This window comes from Mytilus trossulus, chromosome 2, assembly GCF_036588685.1.
Source record: "Mytilus trossulus isolate FHL-02 chromosome 2, PNRI_Mtr1.1.1.hap1, whole genome shotgun sequence".
In the NCBI taxonomy this organism is placed as follows: Eukaryota; Metazoa; Mollusca; class Bivalvia; order Mytilida; family Mytilidae; genus Mytilus; species Mytilus trossulus.
In genome coordinates this window covers 82506190-82532195 of record NC_086374.1, presented here as the reverse complement: position 1 = coordinate 82532195, position 26006 = coordinate 82506190, and the positions used below count along the sequence as shown (strand labels likewise).

Here is a 26006-nt window from a genome sequence, read left to right as displayed (position 1 = left end):
GGTGTCACTAAGTTTGATTGGATTAGACAGTGACGAGGAAGAGAGCCGATCTCACATGACCCCGGAAAGGCATGAGATTTGTCAGATGGTGCGATGTAGAATGCAAAGTCTTAAACAACCACTAAATGATTATGGTTAGTAATTATCTGATTTCACAGTGAAAAGCAGGAAGTATTCCTTAAAATAGTCCAGTTAATAGTCCATTTGCCAATTATCGATTTGATTCTGTTATTTCCCTGATTATAAAAGGGACATAAATTTTAATTCACATTGAACAGCTAGCTGAAATAGCAAACATTATCTGTGAGTAATGTGTGTTATCTTTAGGCTTAAAACATTTTGATATCAATAATTATTTTCATATCAAATAAAAATAAGAAGATGTGGTATAATTGCAAATGAGAAAACTCTCCACCCAATGCCAGAAGTAAACATTGAAATATAATAGAATAAAGAAAAAAAATTAAACTGTGAAGTACCCGTATGAAGGCATATTATAGATATTTTGTTTAAATTAATCTATAAGTGATGGATTTCTCTTAGAATAAATTTAAGGATCCTAGTAAAAAAAATATGCAATGATAATACCTATTGTATATATTCAACGGTACTATAGAACTGCCAAAAATTGAATCTGTGGAAAAATTTCATTTAGTTTGCAATAAAAGTGTGTAGCAGAATCAATTACTGTGAAAGTAATTTAATTCGTGGGTATCAATTTTTGTGGTTTAAGCAATATTTACATGTTCGTGGGTTCTTAAATTCGTTGATTTTAGTTTTCTAAAAAAGAAAATGAACAATTAAAGCCTTTAGAAACGAAGGTAACAAATAGTCTGGATTGAAGAAAATTGCAGAGTAAACATTGCCCCTGTTAATCGTAGTGACAATTACCTCTAATTAACCCAAGATAAAGTGATCAACAGATTAAGGACCATCAAAGGTGTTAATTAGGCCATAAACATGTGGCCTAAAGAAATCAGTATCATAAATAATTGCTATAAACATATCTTGAATTGTCAAATAATTCTTATCAAAATCAAGCCAAGCATGAAATTATTATTTCCCATATGTACAGAACTATGAGCAGTGTTCCAGCTAGGCCGTTTTCAGAGGGCGCGGCGCCCGCCCTTTCCCGAGTGGCGCCCTGTGCCCTTTTTACAGTTTCCAGGGTTGCCCTGCCTTTTTTGAAGATCGATTGTATATTAATTTGTTCGTATTGATATGATACGCTAATTACTAAATTTTACCTGGGGAAAAGTTTATCACTTTGTTTACGACCCCAAGCTAATCAACGGTTACAACTGGTGTCATAATCTGTTGTTATAGTTAATCCGTTTATCGGATGGATCATTAATGATCATCAACATTAATTCATTCAAATAGAATCAGTCAGTCGGCAATTATCTTTGAAGAAATGTGCATACAACTTGGGCACAATTTGCGATGTTTACCGTAGTTTCATGGAGGAAACGTAATGACAGAAAGTTGAAAACCATAATAAACTCGTTGAAGACATTGTTTTACTTGTTTTCCGTGAAATAAATAGAAAATTCAGACGTATTTGTCATTGACTGCCTTCATTTTTGATACGAAAATAACAAAATCGGACGCCATATTGTGATCCTATTTACATCATATTTACGTACTGTTTATAATCCTCCAAAGAAGGAGCAAACCCGAATAAAGAAAGATAACTCAAACTGATTTTTCTCCTAGCATTGAGTAACCCATTTACATATTCTAAAATTTGTCTACATACTTCTTGCATAAGAATATATATGTTTAGGTATTTATTTTGAGTTATGGGAAAAGTTAAAGAGGGTCTTAGTAGCAGTGTTGGTAGGGTGCCTTGGTTATCTTTTTCTGTATTCTTTATTTTTGATACAATTTTTCACTGTTGCTATATATCCTAAAATTGTGCATTTACTGAGCACAGCTGTTTTGTGCTGTATTGCCATTAAGCACAGCAGGGGTAGAAAGGTGAAACTTGTAAAATGTGGCAGACCATAGAAACAGAATGAAACAGGTGACCTTTCAAATTAAAACATACTGCATATAAAGTTCAACTGTGCCAAGTAATGATAAAAAGCCTTGTGTGACAAGCTGCTTGACAAGTTTTTCAGCCTAAAAAGTAGAAAGATAGAGTTCTATATGGGCTAATGATGTTGTTCATGTATAACCTGTGATTCAACGAATAAACACAATGTTTGATTAATATCTTTTATTAAAATATGCCCATTTCATATTATCATATCGCGCGTTAAATGCCCTTTTTCAGGATTGGCACCCTGCCCTTTTGAAATCATAGCTGGAACACTGATGAGGATATAAAAGGAACACTTTATCATAATACCGGAAATCTGACTTTCATCGAAAAAAATATTTTTATGAGCATTAAAAGATCAAAAGTTGTACAGTATAGTTTATTAAAGAATAAATGGGTATAATCCTGCATGCGGTTGTAGTTCTGTGACTGCTATTAAAGTATTCTCAGATTCGAGGTTATTTGATATATTCTCTATATCATATCAGTAGTTAAACCTTTATGGGGATCTTTCCATGTCGTGAATTTGACAATGGTTGTTTTATTTCGTTGAACACTTAACTTCGTGGATAAAGCCATCCACGAAAACCACGAAAATTGGTACCCCACGAATAAAAGTACTTTCACAGTACTCAGTATTTGTCAAATAGACCATTCATGTTTCAAAATGTTTTTTTCAGATGCAGCAAGTGACAAGAGGAACACCATATCATATGTGATTATAAACCCCAGTTATGATCTACGTCTGAAAGAGGATGATATAATGTAAGTAAATTATGTTATCTGGTCCTTTGATGTTAGTTATTTGAATGACGGGTGTCACATGTTGAGCAGGATCATCAAACTTAAAATCAAGAAGTAGATTACTGACCACAAACCATTCTCAATTTTACATACCAAACCATTCACAATTTTACATACCACAAACCATTCTCAATTTTACATACCACAAACCATTCTCAATTTTACATACCACAAACCATTCTCAATTTTACATACCAAACCATTCTCAATTTTACATACCAAACCATTCTCAATTTTACATACCACAAACCATTCTCAATTTTACTGACCACAAACTATTCTCAATTTTACTGGCCACAAACCATTCTCAATTTTACATACCACAAACAGTCAGCCTTGAATTTCAGGACTGTAGTGGAAAACTATAAATTTAATATATTTACTAAACTTTTCAAGTCAAATGTGCAACCTAACAAAGTCTAAATGAACAACAAAAGCTAATGAACTTCATATTTTTGACTTGGCATATAAAGGCATTTATACGAGGAAAATAACTTGACATGTTCTAAATGCATCCCAATTAGATGAGATCTTATTGATTTTATAAAACAGAAATAAAAAATTAAGGATGAATTATGATTTTGTGTATAGCAGGGTAAAGCATAATGTTATTATTTACTTTAAGATACCTCATTAAACCAAGTTCCCTTTCACCTCAACCTTCCCCATTAATTGACGAGAGGAAAAAAATGCAGTCACAACCACGAGAAGAACCAACAGGGGCAGATAACTGTGATATAGAGGCTACTAGTCCTGTAATCAGCACTGATAGTAGAACAGACGGAGATACGCCAGGAGCAGATTCATCTCATGGAAACTGTAAGGTAGGTGTCTAATCAGGGGCAGATAACTGTGCCAATGAGACATCTTTCTAACAGAGACCAAATGCCATCAGCAAAACCCATACTGCATAGTCAACTGTAAAAATGACATATGTTAAACAAATCAAATAAGAAAACTAACGGCCTGTTTATGTAAAAAAACAATGAAAAATGAACAAATATGATATACAGCAACAAATATCAACCACTGTATTTCAGGGTTCTAACTTAAGGTGGTACCCAACACTTTCACTAAAATTAATTTGGCTCGTTAAATTTTCCTAAAATTTTGTCAAAGTACTAACTTTGATCGTTGTACAAAAATATAAAAGTTTCAAAAATTTTGAACCAACCGTTTTGTCAGAAAAATTACACTGGTTATATAGCAGTTTGACAAATACCAATTTTGATCATTGAGAAGCGTGATATCCTTTTTACAACACAACGTAATTAAAATGTTTAGCTGACTTTACAGAGTTATCTCCCTGTAGTGTTAGGTACCACCTTAAGACATACAGAAAGTAGAGAGGTAAAACATTTTTGAGGGCACCAATCCTCCTCTAATCTAGCACAGTGGTGTAACAGTTCACCAATCCTCCTCTAATCTAACACAGTGGTGTAACAGTTCACCATTTGAACAAACTATAAAAATCAGTTGAAAGGGTCTTATTTAACTCATCAGATCAATTCAAAGCTGAAAAACAAGTAACAAAAGCACAGATCACTCATGGCAGGGTATTTACCCATCCCTATAACAAAAAAACACTAAATACAGATCAGAGAGTACTCACAGTTAAAACATGATAGATTTGTATGTTATAACATGCAATGGTAAAGTATTATTCATGGGATACCAATTTTAGTGGATTTTGTGAATACAGGTAAACCCTAAATTTAGGAAGTTCTGAATGCCTATAAACTTGAAGGTAAACCAATAAAGATGATTAAGTCAGATATCAATGAAAGTTAATAATTTCACGGTAAAATACTATATTTTTCAGCCGATTCCAGTGGTATTTGTGGGTGACAGTGAAGACGAATCATATTCACCTACCACCAACTCAGTGCCACATTTCCATCTAGGTAATGCCAAAGATCAGGCTGTTTACAGAAAACAAAAAGGCTCAGTACCAGAACTCTATAACAATCATGAGGAATTCAGTTATAAAAAAACACTGGTCAGTAAAAAATCAGCTCCTGAACTTAGAACTCCAAACTCTGCAGGGCTTAAAGGCACAGTTGTGTGAATGGTATTCAGTATTGAATCACAATCTCCAATTTTGGAGTGCTGTACTGGACTCGAGATTGGAATGGGCTGTGCTCATGACCCAAGTATTCACTTTATCATGTATGGCATGAGAGACTTACCTAGTATAACATCAATAAATGGATGCCAAGTAGAATTCAGAAACTGCTGGAGAGAAACAGCTTTAAGATTGAAAATAAGTGCATTAAATGTTAAAACTTAGAGCCTTTTTAAGATGGTTGTGAGATACTTAAACAAGAACATCTGAGCTTTCTTGTCTGTGGATGTCTCTGTACAAGAATATCGGAGCTTTTTTGTCTGTGGATGTCTCTGTACTGTTTATAGAATCATAAAAGGCACCTGAACTAACAATTCTACTTTGTCTCAATAAGAGCAGAGTAAGAGGCATCAATGATGTTGCCAAACTAGAACTATGTGAATATTACAGATAACTCATTCACTAGGTTACTTGTGTGTATATCATACTTGACTTTATATGAAATATTGTGATACTTTTATAAGCTGCATTTGATATCACATTTTTTGTGTACAATGTTTCTCTTTTGTTATATTGTACATAGGACATTAAGCTAGCAACAATCAATCAATCATGTTATATTATAAATCTTTTATTGGTGTCATGTTTTTATAATGACCTTAATCGCCAGTTTCTATGTCAAGGTTATATATATCTGAGTTGAAGGACATTCGGAAAAATGAGAATGATGGAAAAATTTATAGTTTATACTGCTTTCTTTCTTTATTTGAAGATATAATAATTTCTCGACTTTTTGTTGTTTCTTTGAATGAACAAACAAAAAAATGCTATTAATGAGGAGTCTTCCATAATAAGAAAAGGGCCTTGGTGGCAAAGTGGTCTACTGTAATCACTAGACAGTCAACACTGACGTTGTGAGTTCGAACCCCACTCATGCGGGTGCACTTGACTCCAATCTTAATTGTCAGTTTTCCTATCAAAGGTCAGTGCAGTGGCGGATCCAGAAATTTTCATAAGTGGGGGCCCACTGACTGACCTAAGAGGGGGCCCGCTCCAGTCACACTTCATTGATTCTCTATATAAGCAACCAATTTTTTTCCGAAAAAAGGGGGGCCCGGGCCCCCTGGGCCCCCCCTTAATCCGCCTCTGCAGTGCTTTACTCCGGGTACTCTGGCTTCCTCCACCATTAAACTTACCTCCACGGAATTGCCTAAAAGTGGCTTTAAAACACAATCAATCAATCTATTATAGAAATAAAATACATTTTTTTAAAGTAATAATTGGTTGCAAGGCGAATGGACAGGGGTGGTTGAAGTAAGCATTTTAGGAGATTCTTGTAAGGATGTCATACAGAATTTGAAGTAATAAAATGAGGAAGAAAGTGGGAGGATTAAGGACAGGAATGAGAATTACTGACCCCTTGTCCAATCCTCAATATTAAATTGTCAGCTGATTTACCCATAAATAGTGTAATTGGCCATCAAACAAATATTAAAGAAAGAAAAGGGGACAAGGTATAATAATATGCTTATATTCATAGCTTTTGCACATATCAATTTTTACTTGTTTTACACATTTATATACAATGTATACATATTGAAATCCAATTTATTGTTTCTATGTTACAAAAATGTATTTTACATGGCTGTTAAAATGTGTGACTGTATGATGGTATATGTTTGTAACTAACAATTTACATTTTTACTTGATCAGTTTTAAGGGAGAAAATCGATTTTAAAATGGAGACAAAATAGGAAACAGTAGACAAAGTAGGAAATTTTTATTGCCCATAAAGGGTCAGTCCTTTACCTTTGTATTATATGATATAAAGTTGTTTGTTTGTTACAGTCATCTAATGCTAGGCACAGCAGAATAATGAGCAGATGTTATTTATTTATGTTATTTGGTGCTGTTAATGTTGTGCTTAGTACCGAAAGTGTTTTTTTTCTTCTGTGTATTACATCTGTATATGTATACTTAAATTTCATGTTGGTTGTAACAAAATATGGTGAAGTATATATCTCTTATTTTGTCTAAAACCTAAAAATGTGTTTTAGAAATGTAAGAATTGTATTTATCGTAATACTACTGGAATTATATTTCGACAAATCCTAATGGATTAAAAATACATAAGAGTGCAAGTAAACATTTCCCTTTTGTAATGCTATTTCTTGACTTGTGTAGTTGTATATAAAGGTTTACTGCACATTCACTTATTTATTAAACATTCTAGTCATTTTTAATCAGACTGTTTACTTACATTATTTACTTATGAAATTATTAGCTTTAATACTCATCACTATATTGACAGTTATTTTCATCAAATTATAAAGCAAGGCCGGTAACTATTACTATCAATTATAGATAAATACAAAAGCAATGTTCTGTTCAGTTACTTGTTTAAATTTTTAGTTCTATTTTAAGTGGCATTACAATCTGGGGTATATATGTAAAACATCTGTATTTATGATTGACAGAAGAGAATTAAGGGGGAGGAATTGTTCTTGCGGGAGAATATTTGTGAGATGAATAAAATTGTTCATTATAAGTCTTCTTTTTTAATGTGATCTTTGAATAATAACAATTTGTTGCAAATGTTTTTTATTCAACTTTATTATTAAGATATTTATTTATATGGAAAGTTTAAATATACAGTTCATAATATTTTGCATATTTCATCATATTTACAGAGAATCTCAGTTTTATTTAATGTTTTGTCAGTGCAATGTTTTTTTATTGTGATTTATCAGTTTTGTTTGTTTATTTATTTATTTACCTTTGTTGTATTTATTTCTTGTTTTGTTATTGCTGTACAATGCTTTAACTGGTATTACTAGTATATTTTATATTGCTATTTATTGTTTATAATCCTCTTTATTGAGAGATATAAAAGGTTTTTATCTCCCTTTAGTCTGGTGATTTAATAGTTTTTTTATTCCTTTAAAATAAGTAATTTGATAGTCTATATTTCTTTTAAAGAGAAAAACAATATTTTATTATCCTCTTATAAAGATAATAAACAAGTATTTATCTTCCTCTCATTAGCTGATATTTATAGGTTATTGTTTGTTATACTAACAGGATTGATTTTCTCACTTGAGACAGTACATCGAATGTGAGAAAAACAGTTGAGTTGAGATGACCAATGATAATTTGTTTATCGCTTTTTTATCTTTGGACGATGTTGTTAATTTCATTGACAACAGTATGTGTGCCCTTAGTTTCTAGAGATAATTTTTAATATCACTCTATCTACTGTGCTGAGAAAGGAAATTATGAGTCAGTAGGATCAAAGGAAAATTTCGTAAAATAGGGCTTAACCAGTTTTGTCTTCTTTTTTTTTTGGAGTCAAATGAATTTTCAGTAGCTCCAAAGAGGAACTAAGAGGAACCTAAGGTGTGATCCAGTTTGGCACTGTGTTTTTATGAATTAAATATTCAAGTGTGAATAAATTTTGCAATTTTGTAGCTTTTGATAATATTAGATAGAGAACAACTTTTACTGGTGATTTTATAGGAACAATCAAGATTTAGATATTTAGTGGAAGAGGATTCAAACTAGTCTACTATACAGAAAAATATTTCTACTTTTATTAAATAAGATGAAATTTTGGTTGTCTGTATTTGTACTACATCACTTATTATTATATATACAGATGTTTTATATATTGTGTTATTTTTTTAATTTCTAATGTTACAAATAAAAAAATAAAATTTGTTTCAACTTTTTTAAATGATTTGCCCTCTCAGTTCAGGCATAAATAATTGTCTGATGTCGAAAACTAAATGTTATCGTGTTACTGTGGATTCATTATAATTAGTGGGATACCAATATTCATGGCTTTCGTGGGTTCTAGTGAACCACGAAACTAAATGTTCAACGAATAACAAATTTTCTGTAGGCTTGTATGTAGACTTTGGCAAAACCACGAAATTAAATAGCCACGAACTTGCAAGTTTTCCATAATCCACGAAAATTGGTACCCACGAAAATAAATGAATCCACAGTATGTCTTTAAGTTACTTGTGTCGTTGGGTTGTTGTCTCTTTCGTTTCTATCACCACTAATCCATACAGGAGTTGTTGCTATTTAAAAGATATTTGTATGTACATTTAATTGGTGTTTGTATGATGATAGGGTTTCTTGACAACAGTCTATATCCATTGTTAATTCACAATACAATGATTTGATAATCTGCTGGATTTAAAAAAAAAAAATACTCATTCAGGTAAATGTGGTGCTTGTAATTTTAGTGGTTGTCGTTTATTGCTGTACATCATATATTTTTTGGTTGATAAATTTTTACATAAATCAGGCCGTCATTTTTCTCATTTGAATAGACCACTTTGAGTTCATCTGTCACCTGAAAAAACTCGTCAATTATACACGCCTTTCTGAAGTCATTTACCAGATCGAGGGGGTTGCCTGTATCCCTACACTATTTACGTTCATCAAGCCTCTTAGTGATCGTCATTGTGCAGGATAAAATAGAAAGAAGGGTTGTTCTGTAAGTACTTAATGACAATTTCCTAATGACACCAGTGCTGATTGTCAATTTTGAGAACTCAATTTGTCGAATAATTTGTACAATATAGAATTGTAGTTTTCCAACCACTCGCTCAACATTGGAATGGAAGTGACGACGCCCCTAAACGCAGAAATGACGTTCACAAAAACCAGAGTTTTTGACGGAAATGCATCGAACTCGAAAGTTGTCTATTGTTTTACACTTGTTATTTTGTGGCCATTTATAACTAACTATGCGGTATAGGTTTTGCTCATTGATAAATGTCGTACTGTGACCTGTATTTGTTGACTTCCATGTCCTTTGGTCTCTTGTAGAGTAGTGTCTCATTGTCAATCATACCCCTCTTCTTTCTTTTAAGGTTGTCCTACAGTTGTATTGGCTATTTTGTATATGCCTTCTAGATTGTGTTGCTCTAAATAATTGCATATTTTTTGCTTTCTCAACATTGGATTGATCAATTGATTGATTGTTGGTCCAGTGGCAAATATTTCATGCATGTTCAAGACCATTTTTTAACACAAGCCTATCTGATGAAGTTTAACTGGTAGCATGTGTTAAAAATTGTGTACCCAGATCTAGACACCAGATCATGTTTTTGATACATCCTCCCCCAGGATTCAAAACCATGACTTAAAAATTGTATTTGTTTTGCATTCGTTGTAAGAGTAGACTGGATTGGCTCAGTCAGAATCATGTACAATGTACATGTCTTCCTATGATTGTGAACTAGCCTTTTAAAAATTCTGCTTAGCCTGTCAGTATTTACAAAGCAGGGTTTTTATTCATATGACAAAACTGTCAAATTAAATGAGAGGCAGAAGATACCAATGGGATATTGGTTCATAAGTTAACAAACTGACTTTGATATTGCAAAAAAAACAAAGACTAACAAGCGTTACAAAACACAACATAGAAAATAAACACTTGACCTAATAAAAACTTTTTAAATTGAGTCTTTCAGCAATTTCTGTATTTCTAGGAAATCTTTTAACAAAATATGTTCTCTTCCTGAGTATGCATGTAAATACCCATTGGATATTAAACAGTCATACCAGTAACCTTATCATCATGACATGCATGTACTATTTGCCACTGGACATTACACAACAATTTTTTCAACCCTTATACACTAAGGTTGTATAATTAGCTTATACACTACAACTCAACATTGCCATGCTTCATTTTAAATATAAAACGTTTCATTCAATCATGTCCATAGAAGCCAAGATAAGTTTTCTACCCAAGGTATTCCAGACAGAGAGGAGATGTCAATTAACCTGCTTTTTGCCACACAGATAAAAAAAAAAACAGCTGTGAAACATTTAAAGTAACAAACTGTATTTTAAAAACAAACAGCAACATAAACTCATGCCCAATAAACACTTGAAAAACCAAAGAAATGTTCAGGAAATCTCATTGCTGTTGCTTTACCCTTTTTCTTGTGCATTTCAACAAAGTGGACTAAATGTGGCGGTAGATGATCACGAAGTACTATCTTATTGTTCACAATTACATTTGATGCTAGGCATTGAAGGGTGCGATTTGATACTTTACATAGAGGATGTTCTGATATTTCAGATTTCTCAATCGGAGTACTATCTGAATAATCAACACTATCTGGATGAGCACCACCATGTAAGAGGGTTCGGACTACATCTTCTGGACTATTTACACCAATTGACTCATCCTCATTTTCAATGTCATCATACATTAACATGAAGCAATAATGAAGAGGTGTCTTGCCCATATCATCATAGGTATTTGGGTCTGCTGCGAAAGCTAGCAACAGTTTAATCATTTCAATCGATCCAGAGAAATGACATATTAAAGGACTTCTTTCATACGACATCCATGTATCGACTGTGTCTTTTGACAAGGTGGGTACTGTGTAATGTAACAATGTTTGACCGTATAAATTCCGTAGATCAGCTTTTATAACAATCCTCATAAACTCTGAAAATCTTCCACTCTCTAATGCTGTCTTATTCCTTCTAGACATTATCTTCATCATCACAAGCAATGATGCAAATTCTAGAAATTTTCTCTGGTTTCTTGGTGTGACACAGCATTCGAGAAAACAGCACTTCCAGATTGCCATTAGGAGGTCAAAGGTCAATTGTAAACTTTTATTCACAACAACCTTCACCAATCTTGCAATTATCTTACTCAAGTATAACTTCTTGTCAAAGATACTTAGACTGTCTTCATTTGGAAGGTGCTTTACAAAGTACGGGAAACTGTATGTTACCATTGCTACATAGGCCTGGGTTCTCTCCCTTTTGTATAACTCATCTGCCAAACATTTAAATGCTTTGAATGTACCGAAATCTCCAAATCCTATCAAACGTTGAAAAAATGATGCATTTCTCAGCATCAGTACTATGTCTGTATCCACAAGAAAATCTTCATTAGCTTCCTTCATATGATTTTTTAGAAGTGATACGAATGAGATGTTTGGTGAATTTACAGTGAAATCTGGAACCTTATCCTGCCGCACTAGATTATCATAGCATTGATTCACAATATGTATGGCCTTATCTACTGTATCCCCAAAATACTTTGACAATGGATTACCATTAGGTGCAAGAGGAACTGCATCTTCATCTGTGTCTCCACTTTCAAAGATAGACACATTTTTCTGATAAGTATGAATCCTTGTATGGTACATTCTATTCCTCGTCATACGGAGACATCTTAATTGTCTGATCTTTTTTGTAGAATTCCAGCAGCGAATTGCATACATAGATTGCATATGATCATGGCAATATGTTCCCAACATTTCTAAACTATTCAGTTTAGCTTCAAAAGGTATTTCTGGCATCTCTAAAAGTTTTAAGTAGCAAGAAAAGCTTCCATCACATGCTAAATACGTAAGTAGATGAACGTATATTGGCTTCTCCTTGTGAGAGTTTTTAATTTGACATGTACATGCTTCATTTGTTTCCTTATCAATAACAAATGATTTTAACACAGCGTCTACATTGTTTTCAATGTTATCAGAATTTTCAGAAACAAAGTAGAATCGGAGAACATTTGCTGTGTTAATATTGTTGACATTTTCTAGGTAAGGTTTCAGAAATTCTGACATGTTTCTTAAACTTCTGTGAATCATCTCATACCCTAATATGGTCATGCCTTTTGCATTCCTAATGTTACCAAAGTCGGGAATTTTGTCAAGTAAAATCTTCTGTGAAGAATTGGGTATAAATAATTCTTCATCAAACATTGAAATTAATATGTAAAATATCTGAGCTTTAGTACATTTTTCAATTGCCCCTTTATCAACAAGCATTTTCACGATTTCAGTTTTATGAATCATTTGAGTAAAAAGTTTCTGTTTATCTTTTTTGTCTTCTTCATGTTGTTTGAAGTCACGAATAGCTTCATAGCCAAACGTACCAAATTTTTCTTCAGGGAATAGTTTTAAAGCAAGCATCAGCAAATTGTAGTTTGGAGCATAATGAATGTTGATATTTGCATTACATTCAAGTAAATAGTGGACTATATCTTCGTCCCCATTTGTCACAGCACAAAGTAATGGCCTTCCTCTACAGCCTTCACCATTTACATCGGCTTGACAATGTTCCACAAAAAACTTGACTAAATCCAGATTTCTCAGTTTACAGGCTAAAGTTAGTGGATTATATATACTTTCTTTAACTTTCATTAACTCTTTTCTCTGATCTATGCTACAAACACTTAATATAGTCACTAAATAATGCTGAGCATCATGGGAAAATTCACCAGCTTTACAAATAGCCAAGATTAAACCAAATATTTTGTCCTTTAAAACTTCCACTGTTTCTGGTTCAAAACCATCACCATAATTAAAAGTGTCTTCATAGTCGTCATAATAACCATAGTGATAATCCTCATTTTCAGCATTCTCAGAAACACTTTGATCTAAACTTTGACTTTCATTATTGCATATCTCAACTTCTGCACAAGTACTGTCTTTTTCCCTTGGCAACTGACACAACTGATCAGCAGTTTTGTCCAACTTTACTTTTCGGCCCCTTTTCTGTCTTTTTGATTTTCTTGCTGATTCCATTTTATCATAAGTTCCTAGCTAATTATACTTCATTCTGAAAATATAAATAACAGTCATATAAACACAATCTAATGTACACAATAGGGAATTCAGATTAGATGATGGTGACATTTAACAGTCAACTGTGTTCTCAATAGGATTTTTTTATTGCGTTGTGGTTAGATTGTTGCGTGTTTGCAATGTGATGTAAGATTTTTACTGTCATGCATGTTGCAAGTACATGTATATATAAACGACAAAAAAAATGCTTTTCTGATGATTGTGACAGTGTAGTCTAGTCAATATAAAAATTAACCTCAAACTAATTGCAACACAAGCTTTTTTTGTGGTAAATCATTGTGTTGTATTTGAAAAAGAACATAATAAAAATATACAAAAATATATTTTGCGGAACATATTTAAAAATCGGATTTAAAATGTACAATATAACGTCGAGTATTTTTGTCAAGACCGCCCACCATACACAGTTAAATATGACGTCATGTAAACGGTACAAGAAGTAAACAACGTTGAAACTCTCAATTTCAACAGAGAATGGTATGCATATTAAATGATAACTTAGATATTATAATTGTAAATAAATCTGCAACCAATACACACTACATTATTCCAAATATATGCGTAACTTTAATCAAAACAAAGACATTCTACTCCGCGAATTTTGATTATCTCCCTTAGATATTTGATATTTTGTTTTCATAAATATAGCCGTAAATAAAATGAACTGCTTCGTTTTCTAAGTAAATAAACCTAGAAATTAATAAACAAAAACAAAATACATTACAAAGAACGCATTAAAATACGATAAAATTGTTTTTTCCTAACCTCCCCTATTTCGGGAAAAAAAGTACGAAGCGCCGGATTAACAAAAACATGTCATTTGACATATTTCGTATTATGCTATAAACTCGGGGGAAAAACAGGAAAAACGATATAACTTTACTAAATGAAATAACTTTTCAACAGTTTTACAAAAGAGAGATTGATCCATAGTGATATTTCAGTGAGAGAAATATATTTAAAAATATTAATGGCTAAATATCATTAATATTCGTAGCGAAAATGACTGATATGGATTTTCTATGAATCATGTTTTATTATTAGTAAATTACAGTTAGATGGAACTAACAATTTAGTATTTAGAAAAATAATTATTTAAAAAAAAACCACCACAATTTTGATTGAATATTAGTAGTATTTACATAAATCTGCATAATTTGTAACAATCAAAAAACATATATTTATGAGTTTCGTTATATTTTGTAGGTTGCTGAAATAAAGAAAACATGGATAATTGCATAATATGTAATGATGATATACAAAATGGAAGCAAGACTGTTGAACTACGAGAAAAGGGCAGTATTGGAATCAATAATGCAAGTATAGAAAGAGGAGACACTATTGTTGCCAGGTCAGGTCAGCTTGTGCATTTACACTGCCGCCGTTCTTATGTAAATCCACTCGTCATCAAAGGATTAAAAAGAAAATCTACATCACCAGCACCGCTAGCTACACCACCTACACTTCGGGCAGAGAAACAGTTCAGCTTTCAAGAAGACTGCTTATTTTGTGGTAATTCTACCATTGAAACAACAGCTAAAAGAAAATTATTTGAGGTGCATGCCGTTCAAACAACGGAATTTCAGACAACCGTAGAGCAGATTTGCATTGAAAGAAAAGATGAATGGGCAACCGAAGTCAAAGGAAGAATAGAGTTTGCACGGGATTTACACGCAGTTGACGCATTATACCATAGCTCCTGCAGCACAAACTTCAGAACTGGAAAGAATGTACCACAGCTATTTTCACCAAAGTCAGACAAGAGCCAAATAAAAAGAGGCAGACCAAATACAAATGACCAACATTTCTTAAAAGTGCTTGATTTTTTGGAAGATAACGACGATGAACAATTAACCATCAAAGACCTAGTTGATCGAATGAAAGCTTTGTGTGGTGATGAAGCATATAGTCAACCATACATGAAGCAGAAGGTGCAAGAACATTATGGATCATCAATTTTAATAACAGAGCTTAATGGAAAACCAAATGTAGTAACATTCCGACAGACTGCGTCTACTATAATTCACAACTTTTATAAAGAATCTCAGCTAAAAAAATCAGACGAAGACAGCAAGCTTTTCTTGTTAAAAACAGCAGCAGCACTTATTAAATCCGAAATTAGATCTATGCCAGTGGACAAGAATTATTATCCAAGCAACAACGATATTTTGTCACATGAAAAACACATTCCCGAAAGTTTGGCTGTATTTTTGAACATTTTATTTTCGGAAAAGGATGCCTCATTGAAAATAAGTTCGATAGGACAGGCCATCATGCAAGCAACAAGACCTAGACTTGTAATTGAACCACTGCAGCTTGGACTTGCCATACAGATGCATCATATGTTTGGCTCAAGATTTTTAGTTGATACACTAAGCAACATGGGTTTCTGTTCGTCATATTCAGAGGTTCAGAAATTTGAAACATCTGCTGTAATCTCGAAACAAGAAAACACATCAAATCATTATGATGAATCACATTGTCTCCAATACGTGGCTGACAACGTAGATCACAACCTTTGTACTGTTGACGGAAACAATACCTTTCATGGTATGGGGATAATTTCATGTATTACACCAGGCATAGAAAAAGCACCTATTCACATTCTTAGGTTAGATGTTACAACAGAAGAAATACTAGCATGTGGTCAAATCAACATGTATTACTACAATGCAGATAAACACAAAGGTTTTGCATCATTGAAATTTCCAGAACTTCAAAGTTTGAAAGGCAGAGTGTTCAACAATTCATGGCGAATCGATGCATTAAGACATGTAACAAGGCAATTAAAGTCCCCTATTCCTGAATGGTCAGGAACAATGCAGATGTTTCAGAAAGGTAGCAGTACAGGTGTCTCTGATGTTACTTTTTTGCCTATGATTGACCTAAATCCAAGTGATATGAGCTGCATCTACTCCACCCTTATGTTCGTATCAAAACAGACCTCTCGTCAAGGACGAACTCCAGTAATCACATTTGATCAACCACTCTACTGGAAATCTATCATGATCACAAGTGGAGAAGAATGCAGTAACATTATTGTACGATTAGGTGGTTTTCATACACAGATGAGTTTTTTGGGCAGTATTGGGCGGATTATGTCAGGCTCAGGCCTGAAAGAAGTACTTGAACTTATTTATGCACCTAATGCAGTAACACATATGTTATATGGAAAAGCCGTATCCCGTGCTGTCCGTGGATTCATGCTCGTTGACACAGCTCTTCACACTTTGATGACAAATGAAATTTTTGGGCATAACGTTTTAGAAGAACATGAAAACGAAATCAATCATTCCCCAAGTATTGAACATCCACTGCTAACGGAAGCTTGTGAATTATACGAACACTTACACGAAGAGAAAATCTCTCTACAAGACGCACTTGAGAGTCAAACTTTACAAGCCGTACAAGAATTACTACAAAAGAAACGGAATGAGCTAAAACAATCCAGGACATCTAAACTTTGGCTTTCATTTCTAGACATGGTGGCCATTTTAAAACGTTTCCTAATTGCAGAAAGGACCGGGGATTGGCTGCTACATTTATCAACACTGAAGGAAATGCTACCATATTTGGCAGCTTCAGGCCACAATCTGTACACTAAATCTGCCTATTTTTACCTCTCTCAGATGCAGAACCTAGAATCTGACCATCCAGATATCCATGCTCATTTTATGAATGGTAAACATGTTGTTCGAAGAAGTGACTGATTTTGGGCTGGCTTGTCGACAGATTTGGTGATAGAGCAAGTGCTTATGAGAAGCGTAAAGTCAACAGGAGGGTTAACTAGAGGCAGAGGTATGGGAGAAGTCCAAAGAACACTATGGCTCTTGTCTATACCAACTTTAGCCGAATACAATCATGCCATGCAGCAGTTAACTGGCACGGGATACAAAACTAGTGACCAGCACATTGAAAACAGCAAAACTAGAATGGAAAGAGACAACAAAGATTCAAATATGCTCACTGAATTCTTGACAGAGCGTAATCCTTTCACAAATGACAAGACACTAAGAAACATCGAAACTGGAATGGTAGCGGATAGCGATGCAAATGCAGACGAAGCAAAGACAGTCGGCGATAAAATTATAGAGTCTATAGCTGGAAATCTTGTTTCAGAAATTTCATTTAAGAAGAAAGACCAAATTGTTACACTTGACGCTAAACGACCATCAGGCTCAAATATCTCTCAACAGCCACAAGTCGATCCTCAGCTAATGTTTCAACGACTTACAGCAGTAGGACAATACTCACTTAACAATACAGCAGAACTGTTTGAATACGAACTATCAAGTTTTCCATCTTCTTTATTTGAGGCTAATGGTCTTCCAAAGCAAGCAGCAAAAGCAACACTTGCAGACGCTATTTGGAACATGGGTGACTGTCAAGCTCAAGAACTACCAGAAACTAATATTGTCCATGTCATTGACGGAGGATCTCTATTATATAGAATACCATGGATTAAAGGTCAGACATTTTCTCAAATTTGTATGACGTATATAGATCATATCAGAAAACGATTTTCCAACCCAACGGTAGTCATGGATGGCTATGATAGTTCATCAACAAAAGACATCACTCACTTGAGAAGAAGCAAAGGAATACAATCAAACACAATCACATTCACGAGAGACATGCCACTACGAGTTAAGAAAGAAACATTTCTCTTAAACCAATCTAACAAACAAAGATTTGTTGAAATGCTGATTGACATATTTCAAGAACATAGCATCGAAACAATACAAGCCAAGGAAGATGCAGATTTACTTATAGTTAGGACAGCTGTAGAAAAATCAACCAGACAAGAAGTTGTGATATATGGAGAAGACACTGACTTGTTGATACTACTTTGTCATCTTGCAGAAAAGAATTCTCATTGCATATATTCTTTACCACGGACAAGCAAAGTGCGATGAAAAATTCAAAATTTTGGAATATACAAAAAACACAACAAGTTCTTGGTGAAGAGGTATGCCATCAACTTCCGTTTGTTCATGCCATTACTGGTTGTGACACAACAAGCCGATTGCATGGAATAGGTAAACCTGCCGTATTAAAGAAAATAAAATCCGACCGTCATCTTCAGACTCAAGGAGAAGTTTTTTTAATGGAGTCAATGGGAAAAGATGACGTTTGCAAAGCTGGTGAAGAGGCACTTGTAAACTTGTATGGCGGCATGCCCTTAGAAGGACTAAACATACTGCGTTGGAGAAAGTTCACCACCAAAACGATGGCACTAAACAGATCATCTATAGTGCAAGTTCAGACTCTCCGACCTACTTCTGATGCTGCAAAGTTTCATTCGATGCGAGTTTATCTTCAGTGTCAGTACTGGAGGGGAAAAACAGCAGAGGAAATGGACCCCCTGAAATGGGGTTGGACTTTGAAAAATGAAAAACTCTTCCCAATCGAAATGACAAAGCAGCCAGCACCTGAATTCCTTTTGAAGATAATTCATTGTAATTGCAAGACTGATTGTGACAACCGTAGGTGTAGCTGCCGCAAGAATGGCATTCCTTGCTCCAGTGGTTGTGGGGAGTGCAGGGGAATAAATTGTTCAAATTCCAAACTCGAACTAGAGGAACTTGATGTTGAAGAAAATGAGGACACTTGACTGTATAATTGTCTGTTGTTGCTAAATTTGATAAAAAGTTGACTTATCATTAGACAATCACTAAACTATTCTTGGTAAAAATTTTAAAAAAAATCAATTTTTCAACAATTTTATTTTCGATTACTAAATTCATCAAATGCATTATATTTCATTACACAATATACATACTTTGATAGTTGATAAAGAGATATTATTAAGCTAAATCCAGTTTTAAAAGTTTAATTATGGTTATATATGACAAATAGTAGGATTCGGCTTTCAAACGAAAAAAACCCAATCAAAATCTTAAAACTTTGATTTTTCCCGGTTTTAGCTGTTTTTTATGATGTTTTTCAGTATGATAATGATAATATATAAACACATTGATTGCAAATAAATGTCTCACTATCTTTTAATAATTCATTCATTAAGGTTCTGCATTCTAGAGATAAAAAAATCAGCATTAGTTAAAAAAAAACACTGAATTTTAGAGTTTTCCCAATTTTCCGCAGTTTTACTTTCAAAATCTCATTTTTTACCCCAAAATGACCCTTTTCCGCAAAATATATTTTTGTATATTTTTACTATGTGATGTATATGTATATAAACTTTGGTTTTTACCATTAAAATCTTTTGTTGCAATTAGTTTGAGGTTGACCTTTATTTAGAACAGATTGACTAGACTAGTGGCTGATTAAATGAAATAATCACCAGCCAATACCCTGTTTCACAGTCAGTGTCAATCACATAAAACAGCTGGTCATTTATTTTATTTAATTTACTGTAATTGATTTTTCTATAAAATTGAGAATGGAAATGGGGAAAGAGACAACAACCTGACCAAATAAACAACAACAGCAGCAGGTCACCAACAGGTCTTCAATGTAGCGAGATATATATATATATATATATTAAATGACTGAATAAATAGTCAACGATCAATCTTACAAGGCGATGGATCATGTAATATGATTCTGTACACTACAAAATATAATATATAACAAGTCAAAAAGGGTACAACATCACCATAAAATAACTATAAAATATACAAATATTAGATATTTCGGATAACAGATATCCTTCTTCAATAATAGCACGATGTCAAATGAATCATGTCAATTCAAATTGAGACTCTATCAAAATCTTGATTTATACAATTTAAGCGAACGCTGGAACAATTTTAAAATTTCCAAACACACCGCAAAGACTACAGAAATATGCCAAAAATAAAAATAGTTATTTACGATGTGAAATGGCACAACTTTAGATTTCCAAAGGATGTGACAGTTGAGATGTAATAACTGCATTGAGGGCAGTCCTCAAACAAAAAAATCAAAATAATCAAGTGTCCTTACCGATCCAGGATGGTATAAATTAGACAACGGCAGGGCAATTACAACGGAAACTACATATTAAAGCCTTCCAAACGAATAGCAGTCTAATAGTGATTGAAAAAATAAGTTTTGTATATTGAGCTTAAATAATTGAACGTGGCAACGTACTTATACATCATCCCGAATCAATGAAAACCTGTAATTTAAACGGTAATTTTAAAAATAATTTCGAACTGTAAAGCCAGTACTAAATCCGGCGTTGTTTAAAACAGGTGGTCACAGAAAAATGAGGGACTCGTTCTATGTTTTTTCATTTATGCCCTCTGGGGAGACTGTCCGTAACTTTCTTATCCAAAATCTTTCCCGAGCGACTCTGTCGACCTTCGACCAACACTCGTTGTGGTCTATGATCGTGATGGTAAGGTTTTTGAGATCAGCTTGTGTGTGTCCAGGTGATCTCAAATGACGACTTACGGGTAGGTCGGGCTTGCAAGTGTAGTCACTTCTATGACCATTCATGCGTTTGTTAAATGGCTGCTCTGTCTCGCCAACATACTGCATGCCACATCGACACTGAAGGAGGTATACAACATTCTGGGTTTTGCAAGTTACATTGCAATATATAGTGTACACAGACCCAGTCGAGTGGCAAGTGAATGTTTGAGTATTCAGTATTTGTTGACAAGTCAGGCAACGTCTGTTACCACATGACTTGCACCATCCTGCAGTTGAACAGCTTTTATTTGAGGAAACGTCAGCTCTAACAAATAAGTCTTTCAGACTTGCTGGTCTCCGAAAAGCTAAGACAGGAGGATTGGGAAAGATCTTGGATAATTTAGGGTGTTTGGCAATAGTTTGCCAATTGGCACGGATCAAACGTGAAAGGTTATTAAAGGCTGGATTGTATGTAAGAACAAACGGGACTATTTTGCTGCGCCTCTTCCGTTTGTACTGTAAGAGGTCATTGCGGCTGTTATTGTTAGCGCGCGCAAACCCCTTATCTATGTCCAATTTCTTATAACCTCGTTTTGTCAAAAATCCGCGAAGTTCCTGTAACCGTTTCGTGACAGCCTCCTCAGAGGAGCAAATCCGCTTGACTCTGAGAGCTTGACTGTACGGGATACTTTTTGTACAGTGTTTTGGGTGACAGCTTTGGGGAGAAAGGTATTGATGTTTATCTGTGGGTTTACAGTAGAGGTCTGTTGATATGACACCGTCCTTTATAGATGTGGTTGTGTCTAAGAAAGATATCTTAGAGTCGGAAATTTCATACGTAAATTTAATTGAATGGTGGGCGTTGTTTGCATGTCTGATGAAATCATCCAGTTTTTGTTGAGATTCAATATATATATACAATGATTGTGGCACAACATCGTAGCCACAAGTTAACAAAATTGTTTTTCTGTGACGTATTAAATTTATATTCAGATCCATTTTGTTACATCTTGTGATCAATTTTATTTGGCAATCGTCAATGGCAGTCAGCAGGGTTAACATGGTTAAAGAACATCAGTTGTTCGACCTGTTAGTCAAATGCGTTATGTTTAAATATACTTTTTCACTTTTTTGGTCTTTTGGAAAATGTTGTTTGTGCTGTTTTTAGACCCTTCTACAACGAAATTTGTTTGACATGCACACGTATAAAAATTGCGGTTTTTATCCAACACAATCATAGGTTTGAACGTAGTTTTCAATTTAGACTCGTATATATACATGTACAATGATATATATATCAACCAAAAGTTCAAATTATCTTCCTTTGTATAATGAACCACAATGAACAAGAATGTGTCCATAGTAGATAGATGCCCCACTTGCACTATCATTTTCTATGTTCAGAGGACCTAGAAATTGGGGTAAAAATCTAATTTGGCATTAAAATCAGAAAGATCATATAACAGGAAACATGAGTACTAAAAGTTTCACTAGTACATGTATATTGATCATAAACTACCTTGACAAATGTCTGGATTGGTAAAACTGTAAATCATAAAGCAAAAAACTTTTTTCTAAATAAATATATTTTACAGGAAATATATCAGCAGGAAATAAATATATAAATAGATAAATATATTTTACAGGAAATATATCAGCAGGAAATAAACAGATATTTTAGGCCTTGCCTAGTAACCAACAATATTAACTTTCATATAGGCCTTTAAAGTATTTGGTATAAACCTACGCACACAAGGGTCTATTTGATCTCCCTTTTTAGCTCCCTTCTTCCCTTTTCCACTAAAAATTTGAGAAATTTAATGGGCGCTGACATTTTGAATTCGACTAAATATGTGTGACAATCCCGCACTCGTCTTAGATCGGAAACAAGACTTTTCGGCCACGGAGTTATTTCGGCCTTGTTTGGTTCGGCCTTGGTCGATTTGGCCATGGAATAAAGGTATAGTAACTGCAGTCATACCTTTATTTTAGATTAAAAGAGATCTTGCTGTATATTAACTTTTTTTAATACCTTTTATAACTTTAAATAAAAGATAGAGCACTCTAAGTATTATTTAACTTGAAGTTAATTAGGAGTTGGTTGTAGAGTCAACTCGTTAGAGGGGGGGGGGGGGGGGGGGGCAAGGGGTTTAACTGTTATGCTGTTATGGGTCATTTTAATTCTTTGTTATCTGTTATTCTGAAAATATAATTACTGTTAGCTGTTATTGTCTAATTCCTTGTTAGCTGTTTTAGGACTATTTTCTATTTTGTTATCTGTTATTGTGAGAATCTATTTGCTGTTAACTGTTATTGAAAATTTGAATGTTAGCATTTTGACAGCCAATTTTCCGTAGAAATTGAAGGTAATTGAAAATTGTGATTTGAAGATTTGAATGGATAATAGTCTCATTGGGACGCTTACCACATCTTCTTACAATGTATATCTATTGGGGTCTTTCTACTGGTGATATCGTGTGGTCCTGTATTTGCAGAAGAATTTCAGTAACATACATCACATAAACATATAAAATCAATTGCACCAGAACCATGCATTCCAGTATATATTATTATTATCCTTTGTAATAAATTCCATTGTCTGTGAACATTTAGCATTTTGTACAAATTATAATCCACTTATTACTTGTACAATAACTTTTAGTATGGATTTTGTTCTAAAAAAAGCATTGGTACACCCTATAGATTTTTTTTATTCAATGACCACATAATAATCTTTATGTTGTACTATTACACCACTGTCCCTGATTAGGGGAGGATTGGACACCAACTAGCATGCTAAAGTTGACACAGTCACAGGAGACTGGATTTAGTGGTTGTAGTTTGTTACTGTGTTACTAAGTTTCTGGTTCACTATTTTGTGGATAAATTAGACAGTTAATTTTCTCCTTTGAATTGTTTTACATTACTAAGTGGTGTGGATTGGATTTATGGCTTTGGGAATTATACAACATCTTTTTCTTTTAGCATTTATATTATAAGTGAAACTCCATCTCTTTTCATTTACACGAAAGAGAACCCTGACCACCATACTTTTAAAAGCTTTTTAACTACTTCACATGGCGAAAAATTGAAGCTCAGAAACCATTGATGCATTTTTCGACAAATAACCTTTTTAAAATCCTACAGCTTCTCCAATGCTGTGCCCAAATTTTCCATATTCTATAATTTCAAATAAGATACATGATTGTATCCAAATTTTCACTAGGTCCAATTTCTATTATACTATCAGAATTGTCACTTGAGTCAATTTCTATTATCAGAATAACTATAACTGGCATGCGTGTTTCAGTTACATGTCCTGTCTCCACTGATCTCAGTGGGTATTTTTGTATTTTATAAGTAAGTTAAAAATATCTCTATATCTAAAACAGAACCTCGTAATTTCGTTCAGAAAAAAATCAACATGCATACTACAACTTATTGTACAAGTTACGGAAAATGATCAACTAAGGCGGAACTGCCTCAACGGCCTAAACTTTTTGTTTACACAAGTTACAATTTTCTAGGTCCATACCACAAGTTATATACTAAGATATAAGAGTCATCTATTGGATTGGTCCTGGACAGATTTATTTTCATATTTCATTTACTGTAATCTGTTATTATCCTTTTTCAATTCCTTGTTATCTGTTTTTCACCAAATCAATTCACTGTTTTGCTGTTATGGGGACACCCCTTGCCCCCTCTCGTTAGTTTGCCATCTCGTACTCAAGCAAGTTATTCTTTGCCAAGTTGCAAGATGTAACGACTTTGAAACTCTTACAACACAGTGTTATAGTTGTATCGGAATGACTGAATTGAGAAGATGATGGAAAGTGATGAATTCGCATCAAAGTTCCATTTGACATCTGTCTTTAGGAACATCATGTCACGGTACTATCGCATTAAAGCTTTTTGTGTTTATAGACATTCTGTGATGCAGTTTTAATGTATTATGCCCATATAATGTTTGGAAAGCATTATAGAAAAGCTCCAAATAAATGTATTATGATATAGCTAAAAAAAATGAGAATGAGAGAGTGGATTAGATTGAATTTATATATAAATCTAAATTAATATTCTATGTTCCACAGAATTGCAAAATACCAACAAAACCCATGTTGCTCTATGTCAATAAGCAATGCCTTTACATTAGTTAAAGAGAACGTTGAAACTAGAAAAAATACTGTAAAACACATTGATAATTTGAACATGGCCGATAATAGCTGTATGGTTTCTTTTTCACAACATCCAAAAAATCTAATCATGAGCAAGAATCGATATCAGCAGAGACATATATAATACTGTATTACATGTCTCGGATATTGTGACGCAGAAATGTCGAATATTCCATTTAAGTGTTATATGATACAAATTTTCAAGTCCAGTAAATCGCTCCTCATGTGTTTTAGGAAATCTCCTAAAAATCGAAAACAGTAAAGAAGTTTCGTGTTGTTGAAGCCACATCAGCGTTTTTTCACATGACCATAGTGTATAGATTTTAATCATTTATGCTTCCTTAAGGGGATGCATATTGCTGTACCATCGAATCAAAATGAGAAAGAGAAGTTAATCACCATCTATTCAGAGTAAGAAAGAGAATTAAATCACCATTCAGTCAGAGTGAGCAAGAGAAGTTAATAACCATCCAGTCAAAGTGAGCAAGAGAAATGAATCACCATCCAGTCAAAGTGAGCAAGAGAAGTTAATCACTATCCAGTCAGTGTGAGCAAGAGAATTTAGTCACCATGGACGCCATCCAATCAGAGTGAGAAAGAAAATTTAATCATCATCAAGTCAAAGTGAGAAAAAGAAGTGAATCACCATCCAATCAGAGTGAGCAATAGAAAGTAATCACCATCCAGTCAGTGTGAGAAAGAGAAGTTAATCACCATCCAGTCAAAGTGAGCAAGAGAAATGAATCACCATCCAGTCAAAGTGAGCAAAAGAAGTTAATCACTATCCAGTCAGTGTGAGCAAGAGAATTTAGTCACCATGGTCGCCATCCAGTCAGAGTGAGAAAGAAAAAATAATCACCATCCAGTCAGAGTGAGAAAGAAAAGTGAATCACCATCCAGTCAGTGTGAGAAAG

At 33.8% G+C, this 26006-nt stretch overlaps 2 protein-coding genes across 4 annotated transcripts in view; one reads left to right on the top strand and one right to left on the bottom strand.

The window, feature by feature from the left end:
- The window catches only part of LOC134708149 (potassium channel subfamily T member 2-like), a 94364-nt gene extending 87878 nt beyond the window's left edge, over nucleotides 1-6486 (top strand). For all 3 annotated transcript variants that reach the window (XM_063568470.1, XM_063568468.1, XM_063568471.1), the window contains 4 exons: nucleotides 2-134; nucleotides 2725-2809; nucleotides 3474-3672; nucleotides 4671-6486. In XM_063568470.1, the coding sequence (XP_063424540.1) occupies nucleotides 2-134; nucleotides 2725-2809; nucleotides 3474-3672; nucleotides 4671-4916 (663 nt within the window). In that variant the 3' untranslated portion in view covers nucleotides 4917-6486. The remainder of the gene's footprint in view (nucleotide 1; nucleotides 135-2724; nucleotides 2810-3473; nucleotides 3673-4670) is intronic.
- A 4272-nt stretch (nucleotides 6487-10758) lies between these two features.
- LOC134708148 (uncharacterized) lies at nucleotides 10759-22784 on the bottom strand. Its single transcript, XM_063568467.1, has 2 exons — nucleotides 22666-22784; nucleotides 10759-13526 (listed from the first exon to the last, which is right to left on the bottom strand). The coding sequence occupies exon 2, from the start codon at nucleotides 13490-13492 to the stop codon at nucleotides 10808-10810; it is 2685 nt and encodes an 894-aa protein (XP_063424537.1). The 5' UTR covers nucleotides 13493-13526; nucleotides 22666-22784; the 3' UTR covers nucleotides 10759-10807.
- Between the last annotated feature and the right edge of the window lie 3222 nt (nucleotides 22785-26006).

Bases quoted from the DNA above. Each gene is read 5' to 3' on its own strand.
- LOC134708148 (XM_063568467.1), bottom strand. From the start codon at position 13,492: ATGGAATCAGCAAGAAAATCAAAAAGACAGAAAAGGGGCCGAAAAGTA.